General features: G+C 44.4%; 1 protein-coding gene across 1 annotated transcript in view; it reads right to left on the bottom strand.

Annotated features, from left to right (window-relative positions):
• Nucleotides 1-2150: 2150 nt before the first annotated feature.
• Nucleotides 2151-20898, bottom strand: part of CDC5L (cell division cycle 5 like) — a 253851-nt gene continuing 235103 nt past the window's right edge. Inside the window, exons 15-16 of the mRNA XM_030198760.1 lie at nt 17450-17662; nt 2151-2468 (exon numbers count right to left, since the gene is read on the bottom strand). Coding sequence (XP_030054620.1) covers nt 2364-2468; nt 17450-17662 — 318 coding nt within the window. The 3' untranslated portion in view covers nt 2151-2363. The remainder of the gene's footprint in view (nt 2469-17449; nt 17663-20898) is intronic.

Genomic DNA, 20898 nt, shown 5'->3' with positions numbered 1-20898 from the left:
GCGAGCAGGCTCGCCTTCAGCCTTCCCGTCTCTCTCAGCTCTGGTCCCACCCTCATTTCCTGTTTCCGCGAGGGCAGGACCAGAGCTGAGACGGGAAGGCTGAAGGCAATCCTGGTCACCTTTCACTGTTGCTGGGACCCGAGGTAAAATGAGTTTTAAATTCTGGGCAGCAGGAAGGCAAGGACAGAGGACTGTTGTGTGAGAAGAGGGCGGGCAGGTCGGGCTGGGGTTGGAAGCGAAACTTCCAACGGCTCGTTCTTGGGTGACGGGCAGTGGGTTAGAAAATATTGGGGGTGCTCGAGCACCCATGGAGTCAGCGCCTATGCTTACAACAGGCAAGGTTTAAACATGAGGCAAAGATAACTGTGAACCTTTTCTTTTTTGGAAAGCAGCCTGGAACAGGAAGAAATGGGCTTAGGAGAGTAGAGTTTGATTCTAAACCCAAGTAAATTCTGAAGGAGTGTCAGGCCAAATCAACTGTTGCATTGGGAGCCTTGTTCCAAACAGTAATGTGAAGCGAATGTGAAACAAAGACTGTTGCAGCTCTTCAAATCTTTTCTATGGTCCATCTAATCCAGTATCCTGTTTTTCAAACAGTGGCCCAGCCATTTCACCAGTACCTGGCAGAAACCCAACTAGCAGCAACATTCCATGCTACCAATCCTGGGGCAAGCAGTTGCTTCCCCATGTCTGTCTCAATAGCAGACTATGGACTTTTCCTCCAGGAATTTATCCAAACTTTTAGTAATATGTAACCTGTTATTAAAATTGTCCATAGAACCTGAAATTGGAGGGTGGCCAATGGGATGCCGGTATTCAAAAAGGGTTCCAGGAGGTGATCCGGGAAATTATAGACATTGGTGCACAGCAAAATAGTGGAAACTATCATACAGAATACGTAGACAAACATGGTTTAATGGGACAGAGTTAGCATTGGGTGCAGCCGAGGGAAGTCTTGCCTCACCAATTTGCTTCATTTCCTTGAAGGTGTGAATAAACATGTAGATAAAGGTAAGCTGGATGATGTAGTTTATCTAGATTTTCAGAAAGCTTTTGGTAAAGTTTCTCATGAGAGACTCCTGAGAAAATTGAATAGTCATGGGAAAGGAGGCAAGGTTCTGGTGTGGATTAGGAATTGGTTATTAAGACAGAAAATAGAGGGTTGGGTTCAATAGCTAAAAGGTTTGGACAAGTTCCTGGAGGAAAAGTCCATAGCCTATTATTGAGCTGGACATGGGGGAAGCCACTGCTTGCCCTGGGAATGGTAGCATGGAATGGTGCTACTAATTGGGATTCTGCCAGGTACTTATGATCTGTATTGGCTAGATGGACCACTGGTCTGACCCAGTATGGCTATTCTTATGTTCTTATGTAACTCAATCTTTCTAAAGTCTAACCTTTATAAATCAATTCCCAAGAATTTATGAACAAGGAAATATCCAGGAAGGTTTAGGAAGCCACCTATAACCGTACTATTAGCTAACTAATAGAAGTATTTTACTAAATCATGGTAGAAAAACAATACAAAACACAGTATAAAATCTATTGGTCTATACTGTCTGCCCAGCTGAGCTTCTTCCTCTTGTTCTCTATTGCTTTATTATTTTAGATTTAGATCACATCTATTCAGCAGTAGTTAACAATGAGTTACATTCAAGTAGAGTATGCATCTCCCTTTCCCCAGAGGGCTTATAATCTAAGGGCCTGTTTTACCAAGCTGTGCGGCAATGCAGACAAAGTCCACTCAAAGTGAATGGGCTTTGTCGGCATCACCATTCCACTGGCACGGTTTGATAAAAGAGACCCTAAGTTGTGTCTTAGGCATTGGAGGGTTACGGGACTTACCTGGGATGACAAGGAGCATCAGTAGAATTTGAACCCTCTCTTCCCTGGTTCTCAACCTGATGCTCTAACCACTAGACTATTAAAAATATTCCAAAAAATTGCAAAATATTTCTTCATGTTTTTACATTTTCATTTTTATTTCATATGTATTGCTCACAGGCAACAAACAGGCAGAAGTTTTAAGAATGAAAACCATTGGCAGGGTTGATAGTATTTCTTAAAAAAAGAACAGAAAAACCCTGACACTAGCAAGAACCTTAAAATCAACAAATGACATGGCTAAAATCATTACTCATTATTGTTTGTTTACTGTCATGCACCAGTCCAATGACAGTTCAAGGTTTTAGTTTGATTTAAACCTTATTTAAACAGATCCAGGTATGATGACAGTCTTTGCAGAAGTATGGAAAGTACAAATGGCATAATAAGACACTGTTCCATTTTCAGACATATATCACATGAATGTTATGTTGTTTTTCTGTGTACACACAAGATTTATACAACACGAATTTCATGCCTTAAAATTTTGACTGCAGTGCCTCCTTTTCTATCATGAGATCTGCATATCGATGCTGAAGTTCCTTTTCTCTTTCTTGCTGTCGCTGAACATCTTCCTTAAGACACTGTAAGAAAAATAATGCAATTAATGAAGCTTCCTGTGTCCCAACAGTGCATGCTTCAGAAAGGTTTTAAAGATATCTGATGGAGACCCTTAATGTTCTAACAGAAGACAGCTTAGAAATTACAGCATTTCTGTAGACATGAGACTCTTACGGTATCTGAAATTTGCATTTTGTTCCTGATAAAAAAACTTGTTAATAAAACTGGTCTCTAAGCATTGGTATGCTGTGTTTCGTGGTATGAAAGTTTTCTCTCATGTGGTTAAAGCCACATCAGTGAAAACTACACTTCTGTTACAACTACATTTTTTGTTAAAGTTTCTGTTTAAATGCATAATTAACTATAAAAAATATTTCCTATACTTTTGAGCCTTCTACCGCTGTTTTTGAAATTTAAAATTGTTCAAGTTGGTCAAGCTGTAGGTCCTACTTTGGCCAGTGATCTCCTATCTCTCAAATCTTAGTTAGTTAATATATCTTTCTAACAGGACTTCATGTCCTTTAGTATCAGGTTCCAGAAAGCAACAAGGCAAACGATCTGCAAAATCCAACGTGGAAAACAAACCAGCAGATCAGTATAATATCCAAAAAGACTTTATTGAGGATACCGTGTATGAAACAAATGCCCGACACAGGCCGTGTTTCGCCCAACAATAGGGCTGCGTCAGGGGCTAGTCTGTATCTTTCTTAAATAAGATCGGTATCAAATTATATGTCAAAACAAGAATATAAGGAATCTTCATTGTCTATCTGGCGTCATCCAGGATATTCTATTTTATGTTGCTCATGCTGGTTTTTTATGAAGAAGATTCCTTATATTCTTGTTTTGACATATAATTTGATACCGATCTTATTTAAGAAAGATACAGACTAGCCCCTGACGCAGCCCTATTGTTGGGCGAAACACGGCCTGTGTCGGGCATTTGTTTCATACACGGTATCCTCAAAGTCTTTTTGGATATTATACTGATCTGCTGGTTTGTTTTCCACTTTAGTATCAGGTTGACATCTGTATTTTCCTTTATCAACTCTGTTTTATTCCTCTCTTTTGCATGAATTTATTTTCTAAAATGTATAAGATTGGCGCGCTGGCCGCAGCAAACCCTATGCCGGCTCGGAGCTCGAGTTAAGATTTGCAGACCATTGGGGAGGAATGGTGAGCCCTGTCCAGAATGCATTTGAATGCTAGCAGGCCCCCATCCCCCCCAATGCAGCAGCTCCCGCTAGAACCCTGAGCCAAGCTGACCCGACCGACACCCCCCCTCCCAGCAACAGGGGGCTACAGATTCAAGAGGTCTCCAGCCCCCCCCCCCCCCCCAACAGTGTTCCTGAAATGTTCCTGTTGGCCCAGTGGGCCGTGGTCAATCCCCCCAAACCCCTACCTTATTGGAGGAAGGAGGTGGCCTCCCTCCTCCTCTATTGGCGCAGCCTACAAAATGGCAGCACCCAGCCCTGCCCAGTGCTTCCTTATATGGTGTGAAGCCTTACCCAGCACATCCCAGGAAGCACTGGGCAGGGCTGGGCGCCATTTTGCAAGCGGCGCCGATGAAAGAGGAGGGAGGCCATCTAACTTAAGGTAGGGAGGTGGGGGGGATTGATCGTGGCCCACTGGGCGACCAGGGATATTTCAGGAACGCTAGGGGGGTTATGGGGGCTTGAAACACCTCGGCTCTCCAGCCCCCCTGAACCTGTGTCGAGGTGACCCTCAGCCCCCTGTTGCTGGGGGGAGGGGTCCATTGGTCACCCAATGGGCCACCAGGGACATCTGAGGGATGTTGAAGGGAAGGGATGGAGACCCAACGGATCTCCAGCCTCCCCTGAACCTGTGTTGGGGAGGGGGTCGGAGGGACCGGAGATCCGCCACCAAAAAGACACGTCCACACTACTGCAGCCCACGTTTTACCACGGCTTTGTAAAAGGACCCCTAAGACAGCTAAGAGCTATCAGGTCTATTTTTTTCGGCTCAATTTAGATTGTTGGTGCAAGCTGTTGTTTTGCCACAATTGGATTATTGCAGTTCTCTACATGTAGGAATTAATCCAGTCTTGCTAAAATACAGAGGTGTGGTAGCCGTGTTAGTCCACTTTTAAAGGTAATCAATAGAAATAAAACAAAATAAAACATGGAAAAGAAAATAAGATGATACCTTTTCTACTGGACATAGCTTAATACATTTCTTGATTAGCTTTCGAAGGTTGCCCTTCTTCGTCAGATCAGAAATAAGCAAGTGTTGGTAGATGACAGTATATATAAGTGAAACATCAAAGCATTTCAGTGAACTGTAGTTAAATTGGCAAAAGAAAACTCTGTAGCACAAGATGACATGCCATTTACTGTAAAGCCTGGCTGCAGTAAACCAAAAACCCTACACTCTAATCAGTCTACTGAATTAAAAGCCTAGTCAGATAACCAGGCCTCCCCCACCTTTAAAAAAAAGGAAAAAAGGTAATTGCCACTAAAATAGGGAGTTATTAAGGTGCATTAAGGGTTTGGTCTGGTATTTATTTTGTTACATTTGTACCCCGCAGTTTCCCACTCACAGCAGGTTCAATGCGGCTTACATAGTAGTAGGATTACAAAGTAAAGTGTAGACAGTACAGGCTAAGCTTAGCAGAGTAAAAGAGATGCAGAGTAATGGAGATGAGTAGGTAGGTAATAATATGAGAAGGGGTAAGGTGGTAGGAGGAGGTACTAGTTTTAGGCTAGATAGAGATAATCAGGGGATGGGGTCAGGGTAAGCACAGTGAAAATTGGAGGAGACGTGGTCTGAGTCATTGCCGTTGTTGCAGGATCAGGTAATGAATAGATGGATTCGTAGAGTTAGGATGTGGCGTTTGGGTAAGCTTCCTTGAATAGATGGGTTTTCAGAGATTTTCTGAAGGGTAGGTAGTCTTTAATAGAGCGGATCGGTCTGGATAGGGCGTTCCAAAGTTGGCTGCCTTTGAAGGAGAAGTTGGAATCAAACGAGGATTTGCATTCAGGTATGTATTCAGAAATGTCTCTTCCAGCTCAGCCATAAAAAGGTTGGCATATTGGAGTGCTGTCCTGCTGCCCATCGCAGTGCCCATTGTTTGTAGATATCATTGTTAAAGTGGAAGGAGTTGTGAGTTAAAATAAATTTGATTTTTGTAATAGTTTCTGGTGAGTATTGATGGTCCAGTGTGGATGTTTTTAGGAGCCTCCCACATGCAGCTATGCCATCCGCATGGGAAATGTTGCTGTATAGTGATTCTACATTCATCGTGACCAGAAGGGTGCTTGGTGGTAATTGCTTGATATTTTTCAATTTATTCAGAAAGTCTATGGTGTCTTGTATGAAGCTGTTTGTTTTGTGCACGAGAGGTTTCAGAATTCCCTCTATGAGCCAAGATATTTATTCCGTGAGTGTATCAATACCCGATATCATTGGTCTGCCCGGGTTTCCAGATTTGTGGATTTTGGGTAGCATGTAGAATGTGCCCACAGAAGGCGGGTTTGGTATGAGTTTCTTCAGATGTGGTTGTACTTGATTACGAAATGTTCTGATAAGATCTTTTAGCTGCTTTGTGTAATCCTGTGTGGGGTCATCATTTAGTTTCCTGTAGTATGTATTGTCTGAGAGCTGTCTGTGCCCTTCTTCAATGTATTTTTGTGTGTCCATAATTACCACTGCGCCTCCTTTGTCTGCGGGTTTGATGATAATGCGTTCGTTAGTTTGTAGAGTTCTTATGGCCGCTCTTTCTGGTGGGGTAAGATTGTACAGAATTCTCTTTTGTTGGAAAGTTGTGATTTTACCCTATGTCTGAAGCTTTCTATGTAGTTGTCCAGCTTGTAATTTTGTCCATCCTGTGGGGTGTAATAAGTGTTCTTTTGTTTAAGAACACTTAACATTTCCCTTTGTTGTGGAAATGTGCCTTCAGGCGCATTTTTCTAAAGAATTTTTCTGGGTCCGAGTATAATTGGATTTCGTCCCGCTTGCTGGATGGGCAAAATGAAAGTCCTTTGGAGAGTACAGAGACTTCATGCTGTGATAATTGATGGTTCGAGAGGTTTATTATCCCCATCTGATCTGCATCTCCAAAGGTGTGATCAGTGTTTCTTGGTTTGTTTGGGCTCTGATTTTCACATGCCTCAGATGTATATCCAAGTGTCTCCAAGGTGTCTGGGGATGTTGGTTTTGCAGAGCTGTTTCTGTTCCAGGATAAGCTGTTTTTCTCTCTGTGATTCTGCAGGAGAGAAGACAGCTTTATTTCTTTTTTGCAGATAGCAATGTATTGTTTTTCTCCTTGGATGTTATGCAGGTCCTCCTTAAGTTGGCTCATACGGTGTGGATGTAGTTCCTCCATGTTCCTCATGATTTCATCCCTTTGGGTTTGTATTATTTTCTTCTTCTTGTAGAGTTGATGTATAAGTTCATTTCTTAGTTTCTGACTAGTGCATCTGCAGAGTTTCTCTGCATAGTCAGAATTGTAAGTAGTAGCCAAAGGATTTTTGATCCTCAGTCCTTTAGGAATGATGACATTCTTCTTGCAGATTGTCAGAAAGTAAAGATGACTGTTCACTTTTGTTTCTTTTTCTATACGTTTGTTCATTTGCTTTTTCATGCGGCTGTATGCGGTATCTTCCATCTTGAGTAGAGAGGTGTGGTAGCCGTGTTAGTCCACTTTTAAAGGTAATCAATAGAAATAAAAAAAAATAAAACATGGAAAAGAAAATAACATTTCACAGGACCCCACAGTCATTCACAAAGGAAAACTATTCAACATAAAGGAATCCTTTACATGCTCATCTTCCAATGAGGAATCCTTTACATGCTCATCTTCCAATGAGGAATCCTTTACATGCTCATCTTCCAATGTAGTATACATCATTCAGTGTAAAAAATGTGACAAAGGATGCTATATTGGAGAAACAAGCTAGATGCTAAAGACAAGATTTAATTTACATAGACATCACATGAAAAATGCCAGTGCTAGCCAGGATTCCACTCCTGTGGGGCAGCACTTTACAAAACCAGAACACTGTACCAGTGATTTCATAGTAAGAATCCTGAAAGGTAACTTTAAAACAATACAGGAAGGTAAGACCTTTGAAGTCAGAATGATTAAATATTTTGACACCCACCAGACAGGACTTAACAAAGATCTGGGTTTTCTAAACCATTATAAACCATAAAGTTGTGTTGCTCTGTTTGTCCTCTCACCTATCCACCCCATCCTTTTAGACTGTCACTGAAATGCTTTGATGTTTCACTTATATATACTAAACAAACATGAAAGCATGGAAAAGATATGAGAACACAACTAGCGTTTTTTTTGACCTAAGGGTGTTGCCTCAAAAACCCCCGGCTTAGTATCAAACAAGCTCACGGGGGCTGGGCTGTTTCATCACTGGCAAACACCCCGAGTATTAAGTAATTTCTTTGTGTTTAGACCATAGAAAGCTTGTTTGATACTAAGCCGGGGGTTTTTGAGGCAACACCCTTAGGTCAAAAAAAACGCTAGTTGTGTTCTCATATCTTTTCCATGCTTTCATGTTTGTTATATAAACAGTTTCAACAGGAGGAGATCACCTTCTAAATATACTAAAATTGTCACTTATATATACTGTCATCTACCAACACTTGCTTATTTCCGATCTGACGAAGCAGGGCAACCTTCGAAAGCTAATCAAGAAATGTATTAAGTTATGTCCAATAAAAAAGGTATCATCTTATTTTCTTTTCCATGTTTTATTTTGTTTTATTTCTTTTGATTAGTCTTGCTAAGAAACTTCAATTTTTACAGAACTGTACTGCAAGGTTAATTTTCTGGTGGAAGAGATTTGAACATGTTAAACCATTGATTAGAGAACTTCACTGGTTGCCGGTTAGAGTCAGGGTTGAATTTAAGGTGGCTTGCCTGGTTCATAAGATTTTCAATGGATCTTGCCCTACAGACCATATTTCTCTAGTTTTATTTCCTAAATTAGGTCAACCTTCTCAAAGAAATTATTCATTGAATTTAGTTTTTCCAGCAGTCAACAAGATTTGATATAAACAATTTAATTAAGTTCCCCTGATGACGCCAGTTTAATGGCGAAACATGGCCTATGTTGGGAACAGGGAATTTAGAAATTTACATCACATGAATTGAGAAGAAAATATGCTATTGGAGCCTCTGTTGTAGATCAGCGTCCAGGAAGTCTAAGATGACTGGGGTGCGGTTTTCAGAAGATATTCTATGAACATTGATATTTTTGTTCGCACCAGCACCCAAGCTAAGTAATTTCAAATATCTAACAGCTGTTTTTATCTTTAATGAAAAAGATTTTTTGATACTTTTTAACATTAATATTTGGCTGGTGGTAGGACGTGCGATGATGTGAGAATGGAGTGTAAATGCCTCTCAAAACTCTGAGACACCATAGCACACCAAAAAAAACTGAGCACATTTAATTTAATTATTGATTAAAAAATTTTTTGTTTTTTTGATTTTGCAATAAGGTTTCTGGTTAAGTTGTTGAGTACCAGTATTGAAACTGATTCTTTAAGAAAACCCAGAGTTTGGACAGTAATAAACAATTTTTTGACAGATCCTTCAGTTCTTTTCCAGTAAAATTGTGAAACTCTATTCCTATGCAACTTTAAGTTATTACAGATTACTATTTGTCCAGGAAGGCTTTGAAAACTTTGTTTAGTAATTATTTTGAAACTTGAAATTCAAATGTGTATTGAATGCTTTCTGTAACTTGCTATGACTCCCAAAGAGAAATTAGCGGGATAGAAATACTGGAAATAGAATAGTCTCTCATTCAGTTAGTAAATGCAGGACATTCCACGAGACAAAGTAATTCAGGGGAGGAAACACTAACACATGCTATTTAATGCACATTAAGTGGAAAAAATTCTTATTCCCTTAATGCACCTTAATAACTCCCTATTTTAGTGGCAACTACCTTTTTTTTTAAGGGGTGGGGGGAAGCCTGGTTATCTGACTAGGCTTTTAATTCAGTAGACTTTAGAGTGTAGGGTTTTTGGTTTACTGTAGCCAGGCTTTACAGTAAATGGCATGTCATCTTGTGCTACAGAGTTTTCTTTTGCCAATTTAACTACAGTTCACTGAAGCTTTAGTTTAATTTAAATTATGTGTATTTAACATTGTCAGTCTGTATTGTGTTGTACACTGTATGCCACAGCAAAAAGAAAGAAAACCAAATCCACTCCCACAGGACACAAAAGCAAAAAACAGTGGTAAGACCAAACAGATGAAGCTGGGAGATTCAATATATAAAGGTCCTTTATTAAAGGCTTATTTTACAAAGCCGCGCTACCAATTCTCTGTGCGGCCAACGAGAAGAAACCCATTCAATTCCTATGGGCTTCCTCTCATTTGCCGCATGAGAATCTCTAGTACGGCTTTGTAAAAGAAGCCCTAAAAGGAAGAGAGCGTTCTCAGGAAATGATTACCACACTAATAACAAATGATAACTGGATTTGATACAGTATGCATTTTGGCACTATTGCCTTCAAAAGGAGTCAATTGCAGAGAAAGTGTGGTTTTCTATAATATTTAATGAGTAACCAACAGGTCAATATTATAGAAAACCACACTTTCTCCGAGGACAAGCAGGCTGCTTGTTCTCACTGATGGGTGACGTCCACGGCAGCCCCTCCAATCGGAAACTTCACTAGCAAAGTCCTTTGCTAGCCCTCGCGCGCCCGCGCGCACCGCGCATGCGCGGCCGTCTTCCCGCCCGAAACCGGCTCGAGCCGGCCAGCCCGGAACAGCCTCCACGCCCGGAACAGGTTCTGACGTCGACGCCTGCATCGACCTCTCAGCCTTTCTCCGCAGCCACTCTAAACGAGAGCCTCCGGGCCGTTCTCCCAGAGATTCTGGGAGAGCTGTTGCGCCCTACCCCTCCGGTACCGGCGGTGCTTGCGCCTCCGGTACCGTCGAGCGTGGCGCCGGCTGGCCCATCGCCCAGGTTGAGGTCCCCGACGTCGGTACCGCGTGCGGTGCCGACCGCGGCCACCTCCCAGGAAGGCTCCCCGACTACGTCGGCGGAGGGAGCTTCGCCGATGCGGGCCAGGGAGTCTACCTCTCGACGCCCCCATCGTGGACGTGGCTCCACAGAGTCGAGCAGGGCGAGGTTGCAGACACAGGTCCGTGAACTTGTGTCTGACACCGAGGGTGAGGCCTCGTGGGAGGAAGAGGAAGATCCCAGATATTTCTCTGACGAGGAGTCTGAGGGTCTTCCGTCTGATCCCACTCCCTCTCCTGAGAGACAGCTTTCTCCTCCCGAGAGTCTGTCTTTTGCCTCCTTTGTCCGGGAGATGTCTACGGCCATCCCCTTCCCGGTGGTTGTGGAGGACGAGCCCAGGGCTGAAATGTTTGAGCTCCTGGACTATCCTTCTCCACCTAAGGAAGCGTCCACTGTTCCCTTGCACCATGTCCTGAAAAAGACATTGCTTGCGAACTGGACCAAGCCATTAAGTAATCCCCACATCCCCAAGAAGATCGAGTCCCAGTACCGGATCCATGGGGACCCAGAGCTGATGCGCACGCAGTTGCCTCATGATTCTGGAGTTGTGGATCTGGCCCTAAAGAAGGCTAAGAGTTCTAGGGAACATGCTTCGGCGCCCCCGGGCAAAGACGCTAGAACCTTAGACTCCTTTGGGAGGAAGGCCTACCATTCCTCTATGCTCGTGTCCAAGATCCAGTCTTACCAGCTCTACACGAGCATCCACATGCGGAACAATGTGCGGCAGTTGGCGGGCTTGGTTGATGCTCTTCCCCCCGAGCAAGCCAAGCCTTTTCAGGAGGTGGTCAGGCAGCTGAAGGCGTGCAGAAAATTCCTGGCCAGAGGAGTTTATGACACTTTTGATGTTGCGTCCAGGGCCGCTGCTCAAGGTGTGGTGATGCGCAGGCTCTCATGGCTGCGTGCCGCCGACATGGAGAATAGACTCCAGCAGCGGATTGCGGACTCGCCTTGCCGTGCGGACAACATTTTTGGCGAAAAAGTCGAACAGGTGGTAGAGTCTCTCCACCAGCGGGACACCGCATTCGACAAGTTCGCCCGCCGGCAGCCTTCAGCTTCTACCTCTACAGGTAGACGATTTTTCGGGGGAAGGAAGACTGTTCCCTATACTTCTGGCAAGCGTAGGTACAATCCTCCTTCCCGACAGCCTGTGGCCCAGGCTAAGCCCCAGCGCGCTCGCTCTCGTCAGCAGCGTGCGCCTCAGCAAGGCCCCGCGGCTCCCCAGCAAAAGCAAGGGGCGAGCTTTTGACTGGCTCCAGCAGAGCATAGCCGACATCCAAGTGTCCGTGCCGGGCGACCTGCCAGTCGGGGGGAGGTTGAAAGCTTTTCACCAAAGGTGGCCTCTCATAACCTCAGACCAGTGGGTTCTGCAAATAGTCCGGCAGGGATACACCCTCAATTTGGCCTTAAAACCTCCAAATTGTCCACCGGGAGCTCAGTCTTACAGCTTCCAGCACAAGAAGGTACTTGCAGAGGAACTCTCCGCCCTTCTCAGCGCCAATGCGGTCGAGCCCGTGCCATCCGGGCAAGAAGGGCTGGGATTCTATTCCAGGTACTTCCTTGTGGAAAAGAAAACAGGGGGGATGCGTCCCATCCTAGACCTAAGGGCCCTGAACAAATATCTCGTAAAAGAAAAGTTCAGGATGCTTTCCCTGGGCACCCTTCTCCCCATGATTCAGCAAAACGATTGGCTATGCTCTCTGGACTTGAAGGATGCCTACACACACATCCCGATACTGCCAGCTCACAGACAGTATCTGCGATTTCAGCTGGGCACACGCCACTTCCAGTACTGTGTGCTACCCTTTGGGCTCGCCTCTGCGCCCAGGGTGTTCACAAAGTGCCTAGCTGTGGTAGCAGCGGCGCTTCGCAGGCTGGGGGTGCACGTGTTCCCATATCTCGACGATTGGCTGGTGAAGAACACATCCGAGGCAGGAGCCCTGCAGTCCATGCAGATGACTATTCGCCTCCTGGAGCTACTGGGGTTTGTGATAAATTACCCAAAGTCCCATCTTCTCCCAGTGCAGAAACTCGAATTCATCGGAGCCCTGCTGGATTCTCGGACGGCTCGCGCCTATCTCCCAGAGGCGAGAGCCAACAACTTGTTGTCCCTCGTCTCGCGGGTGCGAGCGTCCCAGCAGATCACAGCTCGGCAGATGTTGAGATTGCTGGGCCACATGGCCTCCACAGTTCATGTGACTCCCATGGCCCGCCTTCACATGAGATCTGCTCAATGGACCCTAGCCTCCCAGTGGTATCAGGCCGCTGGGGGTCTAGAGGACGTGATCCACCTGTCCACGAGTTTTCTCGAATCCCTGTATTGGTGGACGATTTGCTCCAATTTGACTCTGGGACGTCCCTTCCAAATTCCTCAGCCACAAAAAGTGCTGACCACGGATGCGTCTCTCCTGGGATGGGGAGCTCATGTCGATGGGCTTCACACCCAAGGAAGGTGGTCCCTCCAAGAAAGCGATCTACAGATCAATCTTCTGGAGTTGCGAGCGATCTGGAACGCTCTGAAGGCTTTCAGAGATCGGCTGTCCCACCAAATTATCCAAATTCAGACAGACAATCAGGTTGCCATGTACTATGTCAACAAGCAGGGGGGCACCGGATCTCGCCCCCTGTGTCAGGAAGCCGTCAGCATGTGGCTCTGGGCTCGCCGTCAAGGCATGGTGCTCCAAGCCACATATCTGGCAGGCGTAAACAACAGTCTGGCCGACAGGTTGAGCAGGATTATGCAACCTCACGAGTGGTCGCTCAATTCCCGTGTAGTGCGACAGATCTTCCAGGCGTGGGGCACCCCCCTGGTGGATCTCTTCGCATCTCAAGTGAACCACAAGGTCCCTCAGTTCTGTTCCAGGCTTCAGGCCCACGGCAGACTGGCGTCGGATGCCTTCCTCCTGGATTGGGGGGAGGGCCTCCTGTATGCTTATCCTCCCATCCCTCTGGTGGGGAAGACTTTGTTGAAACTCAAGCAAGACCGAGGCACCATGATTCTGATTGCTCCTTTTTGGCCGCGTCAGATCTGGTTCCCCCTTCTTCTGGAGTTATCCTCCGAAGAACCGTGGAGATTGGAGTGTTTTCCGACCCTCATCACGCAGGACGAGGGGGCTCTTCTGCATCCCAACCTCCAGTCCCTGGCTCTCACGGCCTGGATGTTGAGGGCGTAGACTTTGCCTCTTTGGGTCTGCCAGAGGGTGTCTCCCGCATCTTGCTTGCTTCCAGGAAAGACTCCACCAAGAGAAGTTACTTCTTTCATTGGAGGAGGTTTGCCGTCTGGTGTGACAGCAAGGCCCTAGATCCTCGCTCTTGTCCTACACAGACCCTGCTTGAATACCTTCTGCACTTGTCTGAGTCTGGTCTGAAGACCAACTCCGTAAGAGTTCACCTTAGTGCAATCAGTGCATACCATTACCAAGTGGAAGGTAAGCCGATCTCAGGACAGCCTTTAGTTGTTCGCTTCATGAGAGGTTTGCTTTTGTCAAAGCCCCCTGTCAAGCCTCCTACAGTGTCATGGGATCTCAATGTCGTTCTCACCCAGCTGATGAAACCTCCTTTTGAGCCACTGGATTCATGCCATCCGAAGTACTTGACCTGGAAGGTCATTTTCTTGGTGGCAGTTACTTCGGCTCGTAGAGTCAGTGAGCTGCAGGCCCTGGTAGCCCAGGCCCCTTACACCAAATTTCATCATAACAGAGTAGTCCTCCGCACTCACCCTAAGTTCTTGCCAAAGGTCGTGTCAGAGTTCCATCTGAACCAGTCAATTGTCTTGCCAACATTCTTTCCCCGTCCTCATTCCTGCCCTGCTGAACGTCAGCTGCACACATTGGACTGCAAGAGAGCATTGGCCTTCTACCTGGAGCGGACACAGCCCCACAGACAGTCCGCCCAATTGTTTGTTTCTTTTGATCCCAATAGGAGGGGAGTGGCTGTAGGGAAACGCACCATATCCAATTGGCTAGCAGATTGCATTTCCTTCACTTACGCCCAGGCGGGGCTGGCTCTTGAGGGTCATGTCACGGCTCATAATGTTAGAGCCATGGCTGCGTCGGTAGCCCACTTGAAGTCAGCCTCTATTGAAGAAATTTGCAAAGCTGCGACGTGGTCATCTGTCCACACATTCACATCTCATTACTGTCTGCAGCAGGATACCCGACGCGACAGTCGGTTCGGGCAGTCAGTTCTTCAGAACCTGTTTGGGCTTTAGGATCCAACTCCACCCCCCGAGGGCCCTGTTTGTTCTGTTCCAGGCTGCACTCTCAGTTAGTTGGTAAATTTTTTAGGTCAATCTCAGTTATGTCCTCGCCGTTGCGAGGCCCAATTGACCATGGTTGTTGTTTTGAGTGAGCCTGGGGGCTAGGGATACCCCATCAGTGAGAACAAGCAGCCTGCTTGTCCTCGGAGAAAGCGAATGCTACATACCTGTAGAAGGTATTCTCCGAGGACAGCAGGCTGATTGTTCTCACCAACCCGCCCGCCTCCCCTTTGGAGTTGTGTCTTCCCTTGAAGTGTATTGTCTTGCTACATACTGGACTGGCCGGCTCGAGCCGGTTTCGGGCGGGAAGACGGCCGCGCATGCGCGGTGCGCGCGAGGGCTAGCAAAGGACTTTGCTAGTGAAGTTTCCGATTGGAGGGGCTGCCGTGGACGTCACCCATCAGTGAGAACAATCAGCCTGCTGTCCTCGGAGAATACCTTCTACAGGTATGTAGCATTCGCTTTCTCTAATGGACTCCTGATGAAGTCAATAGTGCCAAAACGTGGCCTGTGTCAGATATCATTTATTATTAGTGCAGTAATCATCTTCTCAGAACAGTCTTTCTTTTTTAATAAAGGACCTTATATATTGGTACACTGTATGCCACCTTGGGTTTTGAGAGCTGTGGCTTATACAGAAAGATGGATTTATAGTTACTGCTCTAAAAACCCTGCAAAGCCATCCTTCCAATTCAAGATTACCCAGTCCCACTGACAAGACTGGCATGATGGCAATGCACTACTCCATGAAGGGTCACAACATTGTAAGAAGTAGTTCACTAATAAAAATAAAGGCACTGTAGCTTACATGCACAGCTACACCACCATTCATTTGTATGATTAACAATCCAAAGACAAACCAAATGCTGAGTTTCCAACTTTGACAGCACTCCCAATTTAGCCCAAAGAGTAATATTCTCAGGATACTTTCAAAATATAGGTCAGTGGTTCCTAAACCTGCCCTGGGGGAACTCCAGCCAGTCAGGATTTTTGCAATGAGTATTCATGAGTTAGATTTGCATGTACTAGAGGTAGTGCATACAAATCTATCTCATAAATATTCATTGTTATCTTACAATCTAGGCTCATCTGCATATAATGGGTTACTCTTTCACTACTGTAAGCACTCTTATGCGTAACACCTCGTGTAAATTTCAATATATTATTTTGTCATATAATAATTAAATATTTAAACTTTACTCTTTAGCCCTCTTATCTATTGCCCTATTTCTTTCACTCTTCACACCCAATCACTCAACAAACCTAAAAATCAATAATAAAGTGCATAATTAACAGCAGCAGGAAATACAGTACATCCAATATTTGTGCAATCATGCAATTACTGTAAACATTTAAATCAGAAAAACTAAAGTTACTTGCTACTAAGCATCAAAGTGTCCACGTGCAGCATTTGAGAACAATTGTCCAAATCACAGCGAATGATAATATTCCTTTATCTTTTCTTCGTCTGTAGACTATACATTCAAGATGCCACGAATCACTCTATATACTGCTTTCCAAATAATCCAGCAGATGCTGAATAGTTATTACAAAGTACGTTCTGTATTTTCCTCACAGTGCTGTAAACTCTCCTTATCATGTCTTCATTTTGCCACTTTCAGTGGTATCACTTATTTCACAGCGGATAGAAAACCCCGCTCTTAGTGTTGTCAACCCGTGTTAACCTGACGCTATCGAAGCGTTTCACCGCTAGGCATCCTCAGGGGTTTACACTGAAAGGACAAAAAGATAAACCTTCTTGTTTTATAACTATTATTGTGGCTGCTACCACAAGAATGACTCCACTCCAGGATGTCAGGGAAGAGTCATTTTCCTGACATCCTGGAGTGGAGTCATTCTTGTCGTAGCAGCCAGAATAATAGTTATAAAACAAGAAGGTTTATCTTTTTGTCCTTTCAGTGTAAACCCCTGAGGATGCCTAGCGGTGAAACACTTCGATAGTGTCGGGTTGACAACACTAAGAGCGGGGTTTTCTATCCGCTGTGAAATAAGTGATACCACTGAAAGTGGCAAAATGAAGACGTGATAAGGAGAGTTACAGCACTGTGAGGAAAATACAGAACATACTTTGTAATAACTATTCAGCATCTGCTAGATTATTTGGAAAGCAGTATATAGAGTGATTCGTGGCATCTTGAATATATAGTCTACAGACGAAGAAAAGATAAAAGGAATATTATTATTCGCTGTGATTTGGACAATTGTTCTCAAATATTGTACGTGGACACTTTAATGCTTGATGCTTAGTAGCAATTTTAGTTTTTCTGATTTAAATGTTTACAGTAATTGCGTGATTGCACAAATATTGGATGTACTGTATTTCCTGCTGCTGTTAATTATGCAATTTAATATTGATTTTTAGGTTTGTTGAGTGATTGGGTGTGAAGAGTGAAAGAAATAGGGCAAATAGATAAGAGGGCTAAAGAGTAAAGTTTAAATATTTAATTATTATATGACATAAAATAATGTATTGAAATTTACACAAGGTGCATAAATATTCATTGCAGATATTCTGAAAACCTGACTGACTGGTGTTGCCCCAGGACAGGTATAGGAAGCACTGATAAAGGTGATTGCTGGAGGACAGCAGTAGTTGACTTCCACCACTGTAACAGCTTAATACCATTCTCAATTGTGATTTTTAAAATCTTACAATTTCACTTTTGTTTAACTTTCTAAGGCCAACTTAGTAGATTTTTCCAATTACCTCTTGCCTCCTTGGAATAGCAACATCTTCATGTTTCTTTAATTCTTCAAATGTACGTAGTTCCAGGTTAGCTTGTTCAATCTGATCCCACAAGTCATTCAGTTGCTTAATAAGTCCCATGGCCCGTGACTGATAACCACCTAGCAAAATCTTCATCTTCTTTTCCATTTTTGCAGCACGCTTGGCTTCTGTCGTCATATGACCTCTGTTTATCTGAGGGCAGAAAATCATGTTACTTTTACCTGAATCAAACTATTTATTTATTATCAGTTGAACGTTTCACAGGCCTATATGAATATATAATTTTATTGGCATAAAGTTAACAATAAAAATCAAAATAGGTTGTCACTGGCATGTGGAGAGCAATTCTATAAAGGGGCACCTATTTGGAGTCATTTATTCTATAAAGGAAAAAGTTGATGCCCACCTTTCTTTATAGAATGGCAAGGTAAATGAATATGTGTTTAGGCACAAGCACATATGCCAGCCATTCAGCTGGAGTAAATGCTCACAACTAGTTTGCTGAAAAACATGAACCCTGCCATTGAATTTATGTGCAATGGTACAGAATAGAGTGTAATTGGAATAATGGCACTTACACAAGTATATATACACGTGTTCTGATCATTTATGTACGTTCCTGGTGCCCACTTTATAGAATCAGCCCCTTACTAAGCAAACACATTACTTTCAGAACTTTTAGAAATATTTCCAATGGTAGTCTAAAATAATATGGGGTACAGAATGAAAATAAAGAGAGAGAAATAGAGAAGCAAAATTTTAGAGATGAAAACCAAAAAGTTCTGGATTATTCTACAGCATTTTGGGCAGGATCTGAATCCAGATTTCAGGGCCATACCAAATGCAGAAAAACAAAGAGAAAAGAAATACATTTAAAAATTCTACAAAGAACAACATCAAAAATAGTTATTAATTTGAAGACAAGAACCTTGTTGAGACAGCTTTGTTCAGAATCCATTTGGTTGAGCAGAAAAACAAAACTAAGGAGACCTGCTGCATGCCAGAAACGAAGATATTTACCTGTAGAAGGTATTCTCCAAGGACAGCAGGCCTTATACCGGGACTTATGAAAAGCATAACTAGAGATCTGTGGAGCACAAGACACGCTCCACTGCACATGAGCAACTGTCTTCCCGCCCACAGAAAGAACGCAGGTACATTAGTTATATACTACAGCAAAAAGGTAAAAATAAGAAAGGAGACATCTCCAAGGGGAGATGGGAGGGATTCTGAAAATATAAGGCTTGCTGTCTTTGGAGAATACCTGCTACAGGTAAGCATCTTAGCTTTCTCCAATGACAAGCAGGCCTATTTATTCTCACGTGGGGAATCCCTAGCATCCAGGCTCATTGAAAACAACAAACATTGGCCAACTGGGCCTCGCAATGGCAAGGGCAGTACTCAAGATTAACCTGAAACTATATACAAACTGAGTGAGAGTGCAGCCTGGAACAGAATAAAATGGGTCTAAGGGGTGGAGTTGGATTCTAGACCCCCAAACAGATTCTGCAACACTGTCTGCCTGAACCGACTATCTCGTCGGGTATCCTGCTCCAGGAAGTAATGAGATGTGAATGTGTGGACCGAAGACCAAGTTGCGGCCCTGCAAATTTCTTCAATGGAGGCTGACCACAAGTGGGCTACCTACGCAGCCATGGAATTTTTCCTGGAAGCCAGCAAGATCCAGGAAACACCCTCCGACAGACCCACGGAAGCAAATTCTATGCTCTCAACATCCAAGCTCTGAGACCCAGAGTTTGAAGGCTGGGATGTAGAAGAGATCCCTCAATCTGAGGGTCAGAAAACACTCCAATCTCCATGGTTCCTTAGAGGACAACTCCAGTAGTAGAAAGAACCAGATCTGCCGAGACCAGTACAGCGTGATCAGAATCATGGTCTTGCTCGAGTTTCAACAAAGTCTTCCTTACAAGAGGTATGGGAGGGTACGCATACAGCAGACCTGTTCCTCAGTGGAGGAGGAAGGCATCTGATGCCAGTCTGCCATAGGCCTGAAGACTGGAACAGAACAGAGGGACTTTGTGATTGAAGTGAGTGGCAAAGAGATCCACCAATGGGGTGCCCCGTGCTCAGAAGTACATTGCATAAGTATTGCCATACTGGGACAGACTGAAAGGTCCATCAAGTCCTGCATTCTGTTTCCAACAGTGGCCAATCTAGGTCACAAGTACCTGGTAAGATCCCAAAACAGTACAGTACAATATATTTTATGCTTATTGTCTGTTTGAATGAGCACAATTTGGTGAGACAGCCAATCTCTGAAAGTCTTTAGAGTGTTCCAGATCGCCCGAAACTCCAGAAGGTTGATCTGAAGATTTGTTTCTCGGGCGGAAAAAAGTACCTTGGGTGTGGAGCCCACCTATACGAGCTCCCAGCCCAGGAGGGATGCATATGTCATCAGCACCTTTTGCAATTGAGGAATTTGGAGTGGAAGTCAAATTGGATTGAATGATCCAGCAGTTAAGTGAGTGAACAAGCTCTGGGGACACTCAGATGATCTTTTCCAGACTTCCCGTGGCTTGAAACCATTGAGAAACCAGAGCCCATTGGGCCATGGGTATGACATGCACTGTATACACCATGTGGCCCAACAATCTCGACATCTGCCAAGCCACGACCTGCTGAGAGGCTTGAACCTTGGTGGGTAGTGCAACTAAACCACCTTGAGTAAATTCTTTCAAAAAGGCAGTAAGCTCAAACCCTGTGTGTGTTTAGCAGGGCTCCTATGAATTCCAATTGTTGGGCAGGACGAGGGTGAGACTTGGGGTAGTTTAAAATGAACCCTAGTAGCTCTAGCACCTGAATAGTTCTCCGCATGGACTCCCAAGCACCATTCTCCAAGGTGCTCTTCAACATAAAATCGTCGAGATAAGGGAACACAGGGACTCCCAGTCTGTGCAGCGATGCTGCAACTACTGCTAGACATTTTGTGAAGACCCTGGGAGCTGATGCAAGGCCAAAGGGCAACATGCAGTACCGTAAGTGATGAGTTCCCAGCCGAAATTTAAGGTATTTCCAGTGGGCTGGAAGTTATCGGAATATGGGTATATGCATCCTTCAGGTCCAGAGAGCACAGTCAATCATTTTCCTGAATCATGGGGAAAAGGGTGCCCAGAGAAACCATCCTGAACTTTTCTTTGACCAGAAATTTGTTCAGGTCTAGGATGGGATGCATCCCCCCCTGTTTTCTTTGCACAAGGTAGTACCTGGAATAGAATCCCTACACTTCTTCGCCTGGTGGGACTGGCTCGACCGCATGGGCCTTCAGAAGGGCTGAGAGTTCCTGTGCAAGTACCTGCTTGTGCTGAGAGCTGAAGGAATGAGCTGTCAGTGGGCAATTTGGAGGTTTCTGATACCAACTGAGGGCATATCCGAAATGGACTATTTGGAGAACCAACCGGTCGGAGGTT

The sequence above is a fragment of the Microcaecilia unicolor genome, chromosome 3 (assembly GCF_901765095.1).
Source record: "Microcaecilia unicolor chromosome 3, aMicUni1.1, whole genome shotgun sequence".
Classification (NCBI taxonomy): domain Eukaryota; kingdom Metazoa; phylum Chordata; class Amphibia; order Gymnophiona; family Siphonopidae; genus Microcaecilia; species Microcaecilia unicolor.
The sequence above is the reverse complement of the archived record's forward strand: the minus strand, read 5'-3'. Positions and strand labels throughout refer to the sequence as shown.